General features: G+C 40.5%; 1 protein-coding gene across 2 annotated transcripts in view; it reads left to right on the top strand.

Annotated features, from left to right (window-relative positions):
• Fchsd2 (FCH and double SH3 domains 2) overlaps positions 1-17,076 on the top strand; it is a 215,965-nt gene that overhangs the window by 151,033 nt on the left and 47,856 nt on the right. Inside the window, exons 9-10 of one of the 2 annotated variants that reach the window (XM_050122645.1) lie at positions 10,029-10,151; positions 15,907-16,002. In XM_050122645.1, the coding sequence (XP_049978602.1) occupies positions 10,029-10,151; positions 15,907-16,002 (219 nt within the window). The remainder of the gene's footprint in view (positions 1-10,028; positions 10,152-15,906; positions 16,003-17,076) is intronic. The other variant, XM_050122646.1, reaches the window with a different exon arrangement.

The following is a 17,076-nucleotide window of genomic DNA, read 5'->3' as shown; positions in this document are numbered from 1 at the left end:
AGGAGTTCTAGCACCCTCTTCTGACCTCCATGGGCACTAGGCATGCACATGGTACACATGCATACATAGAGCCTAAACAGTCATACACATAAAACAATTTTAAAAGGCTTTAGTCATTTGTATTAAATAATAGGCTTTCTGTAACATGATAATAGATTCCTCTGCAGACACAATAGCTAGATCAAGCCGAATTAAAAAATCAAAAGAACAGATTTAGCCAGGCGGTGGTGGTGCATACCTTTAATCCCAGCAATTGGGAGGCAGAGGCAGGTGGCTCTCTGTGAGTTCAAGGCCAGCCTGTAAAGATAGGAGCGGCGGGGCTGCATCCCCGGCACCCGGCCGCCCGCATGGCTAGCTTATGCCTGAAATAATTACACGGAAACTGTATTCTTTTAAACACTGCCTGGCCCGTTATCTGTAGCCTCTTACTGGCTAGCTCTTACATATTAATCTAACCCATTTCTAATAATCTGTGTAGCCCATGAGGTGGCTTACCAGAGAAGATCTTAACCTGCGTATGTCTGGAGTGGGAGAATCATGGCGACTCCTGACTCAGCTTCTTTCTCCCAGCATCCTGTTCTGTTTTCTCCGCCTACCTAAGGGTTGGCCTATCAAACGGGCCTAGGCAGTTTCTTTATTAATAAGAAATCACTCCCACATCACCAGCCTGGTCTACAGTTCCAGGATAAGCTCCAAAGCTACAAAGAAGCCCTGTCTCGAAAAACCAAAAGAAGAAGAAGAAGAAGAAGAGATTTATTCTAGCAAAGCAACTCCCAGATGAGCCGTCAGGTCTCAGAGATTGGGGAGAATGGGGCTGGAGAAGTCACAGAGCTGAACTAAAGCAGGGACCTTATATGCCCTGTAGGAGAGGGGTAATGCTGTGTCTGCCACAAGATGGGTTTGTGCCCAAGTATTGTCAAAAGCTGACCAATTTAGACGGGGTCTTGGGGCTGCTGGCAAATTCAGGGGACTAGCTGCCAAGAATGCGGAAGTGGGCTTTTTGGCTCCTTTTCTTTGTTGGAGATTCTCTGAGAGGGCCAGATTTGGAGAGATAGAAATGGGGCTTTGTGGGTCTAGCAAGAATGATTCTTCTATCATTTATCATTTAAATAGCTCTTTCTCTAAGGGGGATGGAGTAGTGAAGAGTACATGCTGCTCATACAGCGGACACATTCATTTCTCAGCACACTTTGGGCTGCTTACAATTTCCTGCTTCAAGGGAGGGATTTGATACCTCTAGTCTCCGTGAGCACCCACAGATATTGTAATGATTTCAGCCACATAAGGCTGATACTTCTGGGTTCTGGAGCCATGCATGTGCTGGAGGTGCCTGAATGTTAAAGGGCCCTGTGTGACCCACATGCACATATGTGTGGTTAAGTCCGTGATGACTCAGCTAATCCCTTGCACATGCATGATTATGTCCACTATGATTCAGCTAAACCCTTGTGCACATGCATGAGCCCATCTTCTGCATCATCTGCGTATGACGTAGTCACACCAACCCCTTGTGCGCATGTACTAGGCAGCTTTTAAAAAGCTGGACACACCATCTTTCTGCACACCGATTCCCCGGGCCTGTACGCACCCCCTCTTATAAACTCCTAAGCAGGTTTGTTGCGTGTTCCATGTTTTCTTCTTGCTCAGTCCAGGGAATTTCATTGGTGCCACGACCAATGTAATGGATTAATTTAAAAAGCTGTAGGTTCCCAGCTGCTGCCGCAGCAGAAACACTGTAGGTCCCCCAGCAGTGGCTGTGGACCATGTGACAGCAGGCAGCGAACAGCAGGTCCTGAGAGCAGCCAGTCCCAGGCAGGGACAGTGCAGTTCCAAGTGGCTGCAGCAGACCACGAGGAGGGACAGACACGCCACGAGACCACGCTGCAGGTGTCTGAAGGCAGCTGGTCCCAGGCAGGGAGACATGCGGCGGCGGGTGAGAGACAGAGACATGGATAGGCACACCATGCAGAGTGAGGCTGGATATTTATTCAGTGGGTTATGGAAGGGAAGAGGGTAAAGGAGAGAAGAGGAGGAAAGGGAGGGAGGGAGGGAGGGAGGGAGGGAGGGAGGGAGGGAGGGAGGGACGGAGAAACAGAAGGGGGGGGGGAAGAAGTGGGGAGAATGGAGCAAGGCAGAAGCAGCCTCTTCAGGGAAAAGATGGAAAAGGAAGGAACTCAGGCTAGAAGCTGAAGATCAGCCTGCCTCAGCAGACTGCGGGGGGGGGGAGTGGGGGGCATTGGGGAGAGTGGGCATGGCTTGTCTTTTCTTAAAGAGATAGGGCAGACCATTACAGATATAAATAAATAATAGAAAATAACTCTTTTTTTTTTTTTTTTTTGGTTTTTTGAGACAGGGTTTCTCTGTGGTTTTGGAGCCTGTCCCGGAACTAGCTCCTGCAGACCAGGCTGGTCTCGAACTCACAAAGATCCTCCTGCCTCTGCCTCCCAAGTGCTGGGATTAAAGGCGTGCTCCACCACCGCCCGGCCAGAAAATAACTCTTAAAAATAGTTATTACTTTAAATTTATAAGAAACATATATATCATTTGGATTTACTTGATTGAGTCTGAAATAAAAATTGTTTCTAATAAACAGAAGAATCTCTGAGTGTGTGAAATCCTGAGTGAAGGTGTGTTGACATGGGCACAGCTATGCCAAGGCCTCCAAGGCCTTGGACCCATGGAAAATTGGCAAAGCCATTATTACTGTATGGAGCAGGCTAAAGAGGATGGAAAAACTTTCCTCCAGAGTCTTGATTGCAATAGTGTATACAAAAACCACCAACAAGCTTCCTCCTAACAGTTGTTTATAGCCCGAGCCTGCTGCCCACAGAACCTCTTACCAAGACTAGCTAACCTTCCCCATCCTCTCTCTAATAAGCATGCTGTGGTTCTGAGTTGCCCACAGTAGCAAGTACCTCACCTGCCCCAGCTTTTCTGTGTGTGTCTGTGTGTCTGTCCTTTCTTCATTCCCTCACCATCCCTAGTTAGGGTTCAAGGACCCAAGACATGAGGATCTCAGCAATCCACTGTAAGGCTTTTGATCTGTGTAGTTGAAGATAAGCAAAAATATAGGAAAGCAACGTACTTACACAGTCAATTATCTATGCAAATCAATGTATTTCTTTTTAAGATTTATTTATTTATTAAGTATACAGTGTTCTGCCTGCAGGGATACCTGCAGCCAGAAGGCACCAGATTTCATTACAGATGGTTGTGAGCCACCATGTGTTTGCTGGGAATTGAATTCAGGACCTTTAGAAGAGCAGGCTCTTCTCTTGACTCACCTTAACTCAACCACTGAGTCATCTTTCCAGCCCAAGGTATTTCTTATAATGTAACAAAAAGACACAGTTTAGAAAGTGGCTGATATGAACTACAGTTATTATTTTGTTATGTTTTATTCTGTGCACATACTGTTGTGTGATATTTTGTTTGAGTTCTGACAAATAAAGCTTACCTGGAGATCAGAGGGCAGAGCTAGCCACTGGTTAACCATAGAAGCTGGGAGGTGGTAGCTCACAGTTTTAATCTCAGAAGTCCAAGAGAGTAAGTGATAAGGTGGGCCAGACACAGGATCTAAGCCTTTTTGGAGTGAGGAAGGACACAGGAAGCAACTGGTAGCTGCTCCTCTGGTTCTCTGATCTCCAAGTCTTTACCCTGATATCAGACTCCTGGTTTTTATTGACAAGACTAATTAGGATCATGCTTCAACACACAAACTTTTTTGAGCTTGGAAACTATCATACAGTGTGCTTTTGCTTCTCTTGCTAATGTTAATACCATCAGGCTTTTCAGTCATGGCGTCAGTGTGGATTTAGCCATGTTTTTAAACCTGTGACTTCTGATCCAGTACATTGTTTGTCAAACAGATATTTGTGAAATGGTGTCAATAGGTCAGGCTCCATACTTGACACCCAAGATTCAATGCTAAACAGGCTGACATAGCCCCTCCTATTCATAGGGCTCAAGAATCAAAGAAAAGATAGGCAGTTGTCATAAACTATAGATTATTCCATGAGATAAAATGACAGGAAGCAGAGAGAAACATCTAGAGTTCATAGCAATCAAGAGAAGTTCTTACAGCTGAATAATGAGCAAGACAGGGAAGAGTGGATAGAGAAAAGGCATGTTTGGAAGCTTAGGGGCAAAAGAGAAGTACTTGTAGAGTCAGAAGATGCACAAATTAGGGAAACTGGCAGTGAAGGGGAATGAAGGGGCAGACTTAGGCCATCTAGAACATGGAGTTGATGGTAAAGTTTGAAACAAACAAAACTGTCTCCTGAGTATAATGCATAGCTAATGAACAGTGTTGAACAGTCATATTCAACAGTACACCGTTCAGAAATATCCTCCTGGCTACAGTGCGAAATGTGTTGCAGGGCCAGGCGTGGTCACACACCTTTAATCTAAGTACTCTGGAGACAGAGACAGGCAAATCTCTGAGTTCGGAGCCAGCCTAGCCTTCATGGTGAGAGTCACGCCAGCCAGGGCTACATAAGATCTTGAAAAAAGAAAAAAAAAGACTGAAACAACTGGATATAAGAAATCGTTGGGAAAAGCCAGGTGAGAAATAACAAAAGTACTTTGAAGGCTAGTAGTGTAGCTTTGTGTAAAGCGTGTGCTTTGCATGTGTGAGTGCAAAAGTTTGATACCTAGCACTGCTAAAATTAATTAACTTTTAAAGGCTTTGATTTCTATTCCTTTCTTTTCTTCCCTGCTTCCTGGTACTCATACTCATAGCTAGCGCATTGTCTACGTACAGTTGATACTCAGTAGCCAGATCATTCATGGTACTCATACTCATATAGCTAGCGCATTGTCTACGTACAGTTGATACTCAGTAGCCAGATCATTCATGGTACTCATACTCATATAGCTAGCGCATTGTCTAAGTACAGTTGATACTCAGTAGCCAGATCATTCAGAGTACATGGGAATTTCGTTTGCCTTAAAATGCATGCTTTGTTTATGTACCTATATTATCATGTGTTGTACATAAGTAGACTGTTTTGAGTGGTTTCTTGCAAATAAGATTATTACTAAGTTTAAACCTTCATTCTCTTTTTAAAACAAATTCATGAAAATCATGACTTAGGTGGAAATTTTTATTCCAACTCCACACACCCTAGCATCTGATGAAGATTGTATGTAAGGCATTTGCAGTGCCAGGGTTTCTAGTACTCAGTGTTGCCTTCTAGTGGTGAAAAATAGATGATTTAGCATTATTGTTTATAACAATAATAGTAAAGTTTTATTTTTCCAAATGTACAGTTGATTGAACTTGTTCATGCCTTTTCACCAGAAGCTGAGCCGTCTCCTCCCTTTGTGTTTTTGGTGTAAATTACTTCAGCTCTGCTTTGAAGCCAGTTTGATAAGTCCTTTCCTAAGTAGCTCTGGAAAGGGAACCGTGAATCTTCAGTGTCTCAGACGCCACAGTGGAGTAATAGCTTACAATTGTGAACTTCCTTACAAAGTTTGTTGTATGGAGCAGTCTAGTCAAACAGGACTAGATTGTTGAACTTGTTCTGAACTTTGCCTTTGGACTACTTCTTCCTTTCAGCCTTACCACCGGACCTATCTACTGGGTTTTGTCTATTTTTGCCAACTTTCTGGCATCTTTCTGGTCATCCTTGGGTGGCCCTATTAGAGCTCGGAGAGTAGTGATGGTTACTCAAGATTCAGCATTGCCACTCATTGCTTTGGGAGCAGGTTGTTGTTGCTGTTGTTGTGTCAGTTTTATATTTTTTAATATAATACTTTTGCTTGATGTAGTAGCCAAGTACAAAATACAGAAAGAACTAACTATAAAACTTATATGGAAGATTCTTATAAATAACACTGATATATAAGGAATAAAAGAAAAAACAACAATGTTAGATGATATTAAATTTACCTCTGGTTGTCCTGAAATTCACTCTGTAGCCCAGGCTGGCCTCGAACTCAGAGATCTGCCTGCCTCTACCTGGGATTAAAGGTGTTTGCCACCACTGCCTGGCTTAAAAATTTATCTTTCTCTCCTGAGTAAATTGGGAGCATGGAGACCTTGGGGGAGGATTGAAGGGAGAAGGGGAGAGGCAGGGAGGGGAAGCAGGGAAAAATGTAGAGCTCAATAAATATCAATAAATATATATATATATATATACACATACATACACGGGCGGTGGTGGCACATGCCTTTAATCCCAGCACTTGGAAGGCAGAAGCAGGCAGATCTCTGTGAGTTCGAGGCCAGCCTGGTCTACAAGAGCTAGTTCCAGGACAGGAACCAAAAAAGCTATGGAGAAACCCTGTCTCAAAAAAATATATATATATGCAAGCCAGTCTACAGAGCAACCCTCTCGGGGGTGGTGAGAAATGCAAGCCCATTGTAATTATGGTTCTGAAGCCAAGGAAGGGACAACACCTGGTGTGACAATGACAGTGGTCCGTGTTTGTATGTACCTGAACCAGCTCTGCATGGTGACAGAAGCCTGGGATCCCAGGACTCTGTAAGCAGAGGCAAGAGGATGAGTTTGAGACCAGTCTGGGCCATACAGCCCACCCTATCTCTGAAAAAAAAAAAGGGGGGGAGGGAATCCCTGTATTCCGTGCACACAAACATTCATGGTGAAATGGCAGGTGTGGAGTCTGCTTCAGGATGGGAATGGGGAAGAGGCAGCTGATAAGCCATGACCACTGACAGTCGCAAGGGAGGGATGGATAGGCAGAAATCACATCTTTAGACACTCTGCTTTCATGTTTGTAAAATTACTTCACAGTAGAAACTTTTAAAAAATCATGTTATATTTCCTACAATAACAATTCATAATGCTAAAAAAAAGAAAAGAAACTTTTTTATTCATACTGGCAGCCCAGTCTCGAACTGTAAAGAATAAATCCAATCGTGTTGACAGAGAAAAAAAAATTATCTTTCGCCGGGCGGTGGTGGTGCATGCCTTTGGGAGCAGCACTTGGGAGGCAGAGGCAGGCAGAGCTCTGAGTTTGAGGTCATCCTCTTTTACAAGAGCTAGTTCCAGGACAGCCAGGGCTACACAGAGAAACCCTGTCTCAAAAAAAAAATTATCTTTCAAAAACATGCTTGAGAAAGTAAAAGGGCAGCCCATAAAATGAGAGGAAGTATTTCCTAACTAAATAGCTTGCAAAACTTTAGTATCTACAATATATAAAGAATTCTTGCAATTTGAAAGCAGAAAGACACCCCAACTGAAAAATATGAGCCAGAGACTAGAGATGTAACTCAGTTGATAGAGTACTTGGCCAACATGCAAAAACTCTGGGTTCATCCTCCTGAACGTTAACCTTCATCAGGCGATGGAAGAAGACAGAGACAGAGACCCACATTGGAGCACCGGACTGAAATCTCAAGGTCCAAATCAGGAGCAGAAGGAGAGAGAGCATGAGCAAGGAACTCAGGACCCGCGAGGGGTGCACCCACACACTGAGACAATGGGGATGTTCTATCGGGAACTCACCAAGGCCAGCTGGCCTGGGTCTGAAAAAGCCTGGGATACAACCGGACTCGCTGAACATAGCCGACAATGAGGACTACTAAGAACTCAAGAACAATGGCAATGGGTTTTTGATCCTACTGCACTTACTGGCTTTGTGGGAGCCTAGGCAGTTTGGATGCTCACCTTACTAGACCTGGATGGAGGAGAGTGGTCCTTGGACTTCCCACAGGGCAGGGAACCCTGATTGCTCTTTGGGCTGATGAGGGAGAGGGACTTGATTGAGGGAGGGGGAGGGAAATGGGAGGCAGTGGCGGGGAAGAGACAGAAATCTTTAATTAATTAATTAATTAATTAATTAAAAAACCCTCTGGGTTCAATGCCCATTACTGCATAAACCAGGTGGATGCAGAAGTATCAGAAGCTGAGGTTGGGCCAGTGAGATTGTTCAGTGGGTAGAGGCACTTGATTGCAGTCCTGACAACCTGAATTTGATCCCCAGACCCTACAACTTCGCAGGAAAAAAAAAACCATAATTGTCTTCTGACTGTCATACATAAACCATGCCACATGGTATGTCTCCTCTCTTTAGAAAAATGAGTAAATAAATAAATGGTTTGTTGAAAGTATAAGATCATTTCCAACAATCGATTGCACAATTTCAAGTGGCACTACAGGAGACCTTGTCTCCAAAAAAAAAAAAAAGAAAGAAAAGAAAAGAAAAAGAAAAATCAAAGGTTTAAGTAGATAGTTCTCCAAAGAAAATAGATCAATATCTAATGAAACATGCAAGGATACTCAGCATCATTGGTAATAGAGTCATGAAATTTAAAGTCATGATGATATACCATCTCTAGAATGTCTGTCATGATTTAAAACACAGAACAAGGGGACTGAAGAGATGGCTTAGAGGTTAAGAGCACTGGCTGTTGTTCCAGATGACCTGGGTTCAGTTCCTAGCACCTGCCTGATGACTAGCAACCATCTGTAACTACAGTCTAAGGTGGTCTAACATTCTCTTCTGATGGCCATGAACACTGCACAGGTGTGATGTACAGACATACATTCAGGCAAACACTCATGCACATAAAATAATAAAATCTCAACAACAACACCAATAAAAAACACAAAGCAAAACACACACACACACACCAAAAAATAAATGGTGGCAAGGGTATAGAAAAATTAGAATCTTCATGTATTGCGGGTGGATAAGGGACAGCACTTTGGAAAACAAAGTTGCCATATGGCCAAAGAAGATTCTTCTCCTGTGTGTATCCTTAGAGAACTAGAAGCAGATATCAAAGCTAAATAAAGGTTAAAGTGAAACTCCAAAACAAAATTTATTTGGAAGTAATAAACATAATATTGAAATCTAGAACACTTGTATGACTATCTAGGATACTAAGGAAAGGTTGGCAGTTTTTGTTGGGATAAGGAAATATACTTGAGCTTTTATTTTTAAAAATAAATAAATAAAACACATTGACACTCTGAGAGAACTGGCTAGCTCTGATTGGAAAATACTATGTGTAGTAAGAGGAGCGGGCCGCGTTCTGCCGCCTAGCTAGTTTAACCCCTGAAATAAGCACAAAGAAATTGAATTAATTTAGTTACTGCCTGGCCCATTCTGTCTAGCCTCTTCTTGGCCAACTCTCACATCCTGATCTAACCCATTTCCGTTAATCTGTGTGTCACCACGAGGTCGTGGCTTACCAGAAAAGGTTCAGTGTCTCTGACCTGGCGACTTCATGGTGGCTCTCCCTGTCTGCCTTCCTCCTCCCAGTATTCAGTTCTGCTTCCCACCTAAGTTCTGCCTTATCAAAAGGCCAAGGCAGTTTCTTTATCTAACCAATGAAAGCAACACAAATACAGAAGGACCTCCCACATCAACTGTGCACAGAGCTAGGCTGCATCCCAGTTCTGTCAGTTGATGAGAAGAGAAAAAATGCAGACTTAAAAGATACGGCTGCTGTTTTGATGGGTTGGAATGGCAGGAAAGTTCTTGGAATGGTTGTTGGGACCTGAGTGCTTTTCTCTTTGGCCTCGTTTTAGATGTATATAACAGGAATGTTTTCTATGTAGATAATCAAACAAAATGTGCATAAACGTTCATAACATTTTATGTTTCGCTCAGATTGCTTTGTAGCAGATATATACAAAATTCTAATCCTACCAATAATGGATGAGAAAAATAGAGGAGATTAATAATTATTTTGTATCTTTTCCAGGCTCTGTGTCTGGATTCTTTCTTTTGATTAGTCCATGTAAAATTCCTCACCTCATTGTTATGAAGTACCCACAGAGGAAGATAACCAAAGATCAGAATCCAGATATTTTTGTTTCCCCAAAATGTTCTATTTTTAAATAAGCTTTACCAATATTAGTTTCCCTTTGCTGGTTGCTGTTCATTAAAGATTCAACACTTCCCTAGTAACTATTCCCATATTCTTAGGTAATAGTCTGTGTCTTTTGTCGGTGTATTAATAGATTTTTAAATTGGATATTCCTACTTTTCTTATAGACAAAGGAATTGTGTGTCAAAACTCTATCATAATTTTTGTCTGTCCTCTTGTTTAGGCTCTCGATGGAAATGTGTATGACCACCTCAAGGATTATTTAATAGCCTTCAGCCGGACCGAGCTAGAAACTTGCCAAGCTATACAGAACACATTCCAGTTTTTACTAGAAAACTCAAGCAAGGTAATGTGTTTATAATGCATTTTTATATTGCCTTTTTAGAATCCAAAGTTTTTCCATACATTCAAAGTGAGGATACCAGTTATAGCTGAAGGTTTTAAAGGATGTATTTCTGGGAAAAAGTCTCCTGAAGAAAGTGGGAAAATGTTCTGATCACCTTCTGGATGAGTGGAGGAGAAACTGTTGTCACAACCATGAAGAAAGGAGAGCTGAAGTAGCAGGCTGACTCGGGCATCAGTCATTGCTGTATGCAGTGCCTTTGAGACAAATCAGTGAAAAATCTGATCTGTTCACACAAACTTCAAATCTGTTCAGCTCAACCATTTGAGAGAAAAAGATCGTGTATCAAGGCAGAGAGTAAGAAGGGTATACAAAGGGAATATAGCATTGTAGATTTAAAAACAAATTCTAGAATACCTTGGAATTTGTTTTTAACAAATTAAAAAAATATTTATTTATGTATATGACTGCTCTGTCTTCCTGTAGGTCTGCATGACAGAAGAGGGCATCAGATCCCATTACAGATGGTTCTGGGCCCCATGTAGTTGCTGGGAATTGAACTTTTGACATCATGTCCTGTGTCTGTCCCTACCCAGAACCCAATAAAAGATGTAAAAACATTGAATGTGTAGAAAAAAGAGTGGATGAATGGATGGATACACTTTTAAAAGAAAAAGAAGTAAAATAGTAATTGTGGAGTTGTGGTAATAAGTATACAGGTGTTTTTTGTGACATCTTTTTATATTTTATTCATTTATTTATTTTTGAGAGAGGGTCTCACTATGTAGCCCTGACTGCCCTGGCCTTGAATTCACAGAGATCCTCCTAAAGTGCTGGGATTAAAGGTGAGCCCCACCACACCTGGCCAGTTCTTTTTATTTAAATGTGTTTGAAATCATGAAAATATTGGAGAAAAATTTCTACAAAAGCTTGTTGATTTTGTTCTTTCTGCATAGCAATGGTTTTTGACCACTGGGAAAAAATGTTTGGTAGTCAGCTCAGGTTTTCTGAATTTTTTTTTTCATTTTTGGTTGTTTTTCCAGTGTGTTTTAGCAGCTTCATTTTCCTATGTGGTTGTTAATTTATCAGCTCTGGTGGCACACCTCTTTTAAGAACCTGTCTGTCTCTGTCACCTTCTCCCTTGTTATTTCTGTTTACACTTTATTTTTTTCTGAAGTCAGTTTTGTTAACTTTGCCAAAAATATGTTTGTTGTGTTTTTCAGTGTTCGGTTTCATCAATTATTAACTTTCTCCAAAGTATTTCTTCCTTTTTTGTTTTTGTTTTTCCAGACAGGGTTTCTCTGTGTAACAGCCTTAACTGTCCTGTAACTCACTCTGTAGACCAGGCTCAGAGATCTGCCTGCCCCTGCCTCTCAGGTGCTGGAATTACAGTGCTAATCCCCCACCCCCAGCTAAAAGTATTTCTTTCTATATTCCTTTGTGTTCTTGAAATGCTTGTGTTTCTTGTTTTTAAATAACTAAACACACACTCCTACTACAATCTGTAACATGAAATGTGAAGGGCTTTTATTCTTATTTCTACATTGCCCCCTCATTAGTCCATAAATTATTTAGAAGTGAATTTTGCATTTAAGTTTAAGTGGAGGGCTGGAGAGATGGCTCAGTGGTTAAGAGCACTGCCTGCTCTTCTCAAGGTCCTGAGTTCAATTCCCAGCAACCACCCGTTGGCTCACAACCATCTGTAATGAGATCTGGTGCCCTTTTCTGGCCTAAAGGCATGCTTGCAGGCAGAATACTGTATACGCAATAAATAAATCTTTTAAAAAAAAAAGTTTAAGTGGCAAGATAATGTTTTTCACTTTCAACTTTACTAGAGACTATAATCTATTTTTATTCTAATTTAAAATTATTTGTCATAATTTTTTGAAACTTCTTTTTTAAAGAAACTGTTAAGTTAGATGCATTATTTTTAGTTTATAAAACATGTAGGCATGAAAACCAGCTAATACTATGCATGTATTTGATTTTCTAGGCATTCTTAGTGTCTGTTACATTCTGACTCACATGTTTGTTTTATGGAAAGGAAGATAGACTGAGTCTGACAGTGTGTGTCTCTGTCTTTCCTCCTCCTCCCCACAAACACACACACACGATACTCCCATTACTGTAGTGTTATTCTACTGTAATATATTATCTCTATATATTATTTTTATTTTTATTGAAAATATATTAAGAATTTATGAAATACTCAGGAGACAAAGAGATAAACTTTTATTTTCTGCCTTCACTCATGTGAGTCTCTCTGTCCCTGAGGGTGAGGCATAAATGAGACGCTTTATGTCAAGACCAAACTGGTGAATATGAATGATGTAGCTGGGAGATGTGCCCTGTTACTGCCAGTGAGAGGAATTCACACCTACAAGTTTTATACCATGTGCTTTTCTGTTACAAAAGTTCATTGTGTTGCAGAGATTCTATCCAAATAGAAAGTTTGAAAATCTATAAACTTTTTTATTCTATACTTTTATTACTTTGTTTGGGTCAAAATCTATTTTTTTGCTTGCTTATAACATAACAGTCCTAATGATGTTGTAAGGGTAATTCACATACTGTAAATCTTAAAGTGCTCTCTATAGCTTTCGTCCTCTGAATGAAAACAGCTGGTCCTAGGAACTTGTATTAAATTTTAATTATTTATGAAACTTGCTCTTCTCCTTAATATTTTATGAAAAGCTTTATATATGTAACTGAAGCAGATGTTGTCATAGATATTTCTTCTAGGATGGTAGCTCCAAAAGCAGATCGACTGTCCTCTATAATATGTTTCTGTGTGCTCGCTTTCTGCCTGCAAAGGACACCGCTGCCAATTACTAATGTAGCTCTTTGAACAGTTCATAACTTGAAAATTTCAAGCCGGGCGGTCGTGGTACACGCCTTTAATCCTAGCACTCTGGAGACAAAGTTTGAGACCAGCCTGGTCTACAAGCGCTAGTTCCAAGACAGGCTACAAAGAAACCTTGTCTCGAAAAAACAAAAAACAAGCCAACAAACAAACCAAAATAAAGCCAGGCGGTGATGGCGCACACCTTTAATCCCAGCATTTGGGAGGCAGAGACAGGCGGATCTCTGTGAGGCCAGACTGGACTACAGAGCGTCTTACAGGACAGGCTCAAAGCTACAGAGAAACCCTATCTCGAAAAAAAAAATTTATCCTGTTTCTTTGGAAACTGTCCAATGTTGTAGTTATAATACCTTGAAAACTAAACCATAAAAAGTGAATTTAATAAAATAAAGAACAAAATTATGATCATTACAATGGATATGAAAGCCGGGCATGTTGGCACATGTCTTTTATCCCAGGACTTGTGAGGCAGTGCCAGGCATATCTTTGTGAGTTCGAGGACTGCATGGTCTACTTAGTGAGTTCCAGGACAGGACATAGAGAAACCCTGTCTTAAAAAACAAATACAAACAGAAAAAGCACGTGAAAAGCCAACAGCTAATGCTGTCAGTAGTGAAATGCTGCGTGTTTCCCAGGATCAAGAACTGCTTTCATCCAGCCGGGCAGTGGTGGCGCACGCCTTTAATCCCAGCACTCGGGAGGCAGAGGCAGGCAGATCTCCGTGAGTTCGAGACCAGCCTGGTCTACAGAGCTAGTTCCAGGACAGGCTCCAAAGCCACAGAGAAACCCTGTCTCGAAAAACCAAAAAAAAAAAAAAAAAAAAAAAACTGCTTTCATGAGTGCGCTTAACTGCTGTGCTAAAAGCACTAACTTAAACAGTTAGGTCAGAAAGAGAGAATCAGAATTACTGCTGAATGGAAATGGTAGGATTCTCTATATATCAATATCACAAATGTAAAACCTACTAAAAAAAAGTAACCCAGATAAGAAAGCAATTCTACAAAGTTATTCTAGAAACAAGACCAAAACCTAATAGTCAGTTGTGTGTCTATACTCTTACCAGTAAATGATCTGAAAATAAAGTTAAATCAAGTCCAACTACATTAGTATCCAAAGAATAAAATACCCGATAATAAATTAACCAAAGAGCTGGAGAGATGGCTCAGTGGTTAAGAGCATTGCCTGCTCTTCCAAAGGTCCTGAGTTCAATTCCCAGCAACCACATGGTGGCTCACAACCATCTGCAATGAGGTCTGGCGCCCTCTTCTGGCCTGCAGTCATACACACAGACAGAACATTGTATACATAATAAATAAATATTTAAAAAATTTAATTAATTAACCGAAGACTTACATACAGAAAATTTTAAAATATTGCAAAATAAGATCTAAATAAATATAAATAATAAATGTTCATTGATTAGAAGATTTCATATAGCTGACTTTATAGTATTACCCAAATATTCGATACAATCCCTATCAAAACTCCAGTAGCTTTTGTTTTATAGCTTTTGTTTATAGGATTGGAAAAGACAATCCTCAGATTTATATGGAACTGTGAGGAAACCCTAACTAGCTAAATAGTTAAAAGGAAAAGCAAAATTGAACTACTCAGAGTTCCAGCTTATGAAGCTTATAAAGTCACAGGAATCAAGACAGTGGTATGGACATTAGGAGAGACAGAAGTGGCCAGTGAAATAAAGTTTGAGTCTTGAACTAAAACTGTACTTACATGGGCAACTGATTTCAGCAGAGGTACCTGACTATTGAGTGGGAAGGATATACTCTTCAGAAAAGGCACTGAGACAAGTGTATAACCATGTGCAAAGGAGCAGACTTGCGCTCTGCCCAGTTTTTAATGATCTCTAGTATACAGCAAATCAAAGTTGAGGAAAGGGCAAGCAGTGAGGACAAGTAGACTCCGCTGTGTTCACTAAGTACTGCTTGCTCTTAGCTTTTCCCACGGTATATTGTAGTAGTAGATAGGTTGTTTAGAAAGTGAGGGACTAGAGAGATGATTCAGTGGTCAGGAGCAAGTAGTGGTGTTGGACCTGAGTCCCCAGCACCCACCTCAGGCTGCCAGTAACTCCAGCTCTAGAGTGTCTGACTCCTTTTAGCCTCTGTGGGCATCTGCATTCACAGGTACACAAACCCATACACAGACATGTACGATTACACATAATTAAAGTAAAATAAATTGTTGGTTGTTTTAAAGAAAATAAACCGGGGTCTAGAGAGGTGGATCAACAGTTAAGAGTACTGGCTGCTCTTCCAGAGGTCCTAAGTTCAATTCCCAGCAACCACATGGTGGCTTACAACCATCTATAATGAGATCTGGCACCCTCTTCTGGCCTGGAGTCAAACATGCAGACAGAACACTATTCATAATAAATAAATAAATCTAAGGAAGGAAGGAAAAAAGGAAAAGAGCCAGGTGATGTGTAGCTTTAATCCCAACACTTGGAGGAAGGAGGCAGGTAAATCTCTTGTGAGTTCAAGGTCAGCCTGGTCTACATAGTAATTCCAGACCAACCATAGCTCCATAGAAGTTCTATGTCAAAAATAATAAGTAAATAAGAAAATGGCTGAATGAATCTTTAAAAATGAAGCTTTAAACATTTTTTAATTTATCATTATTTGGTTGTTGTGTGTGCATGTGTATGTGCACGCGTGTGGAGGCATGCTACAGTGCTCTTGAAAAGGTCAGAAGACAACTTTGTGGAGTTGGCCCTCTCTTTTCACCTTTACCTGGGTTCTGGTGATTGAACTCAGGCCATCAGTCTTGTGCAACAAAAACACCCTTTACCTGATATGTCAACTGGCCCTAAACTTTAGAATGTAATTACTGGACATTTTAACCTTACTTAAGACTTACAGGTTCCTGTTTTGTCTTTAGGTGGTACGGGACTATAACCTTCAGCTGTTTCTACAAGAGAATGCTGTATTTCACAAGCCTCAGCCCTTCCAGTTCCAGCCTTGTGACAGTGACACTGTAAGGGAACTCCACATCTTCACTTCACTCGTTGTTTGTGCTGGATAAGCAGCAGAAGATGAGTGTGTCTCATTAGTTTAGCAGCTGTGGAGAACCCACACCACTTCTTTCTGAGTACAGCTCGCACATCCAGGGTTTTTATACTGTAGGTTGAGGTAGAGAAGTTTCAGAAAATCTGAAAACAACCAAAAAATTAAAAAGTATTCAGTGGATTTTTTTTCCAGTACAAATTACATTTTCTGGGCATACTTCATACTGTATCTTTCTTCATACTGTATTCTTCAAAATAACCAGTGGCTAAATCTCATCCAGGACAGAACTAATAAATGGAATGATAAATATGTGCATGAAAATATTTTGGTTGACTTTATACAAATTACAGGTCTTTGACAATTCCTTTTATTTTTAAATTGTTCAAAGCATTAATGTTAAGCCCCAAGAGAAGTTTTTAAATAGCAGGCATTAATTATTTTTTCCAATTTTATGAGAAATGTTTACAATTATTTGAAGTTTGAAAAGAGACAAAATATCCATTTGACAATAAAATTACAAAATTTAATAGTTTAAAATGATAAGAATGAGAACATTCTCCTAAAGTAGGAAGCTAAGACAGAGGGCAAAGTATATTTGTAACTCTTTTGATAAATTAATAGTCAGTACCAGGAGAGCATATAAGAGTTTAGTTTGATATATGTTTGATTCCCCGCCCCCAGCTTTGTAGCGCTAACTGGCCTCAAATTCACAGAAATCTTGCCTCCACCTCCCAAGAGCTGGAATTACAGTGTGAACCACCATACCCAGTATTTTGTTTTGTTTTCTTACATTCTAAATAGCCTTGTGTTGAAGACTGTATAAAAAAAAATGGAGGATATCTTTAGTTTCCTCTACATTATAATTTATTGTAGTAATACTTCCCCTTTTAAATTTTTATTTATTTATTTTTAATTTTTGGCAGTTTTGGAGATGAAAACCTAGGGCCTTGTGAATGCTAGGCAGGTGCCCTATTGCTGGGGAGCTACCTCCCCAGTTCTTCCCCCTTTAAAGGCATTCAGCTTCTGCTTAATGACTCAGTGA

This window comes from Alexandromys fortis, unplaced genomic scaffold (assembly GCF_014885135.2).
Source record: "Alexandromys fortis isolate MF-2015 unplaced genomic scaffold, M_Fortis_MF-2015_v1.1 scaffold_209, whole genome shotgun sequence".
NCBI lineage: Eukaryota > Metazoa > Chordata > Mammalia > Rodentia > Cricetidae > Alexandromys > Alexandromys fortis.
This window is presented reverse-complemented; position numbering and strand designations above follow the sequence as displayed.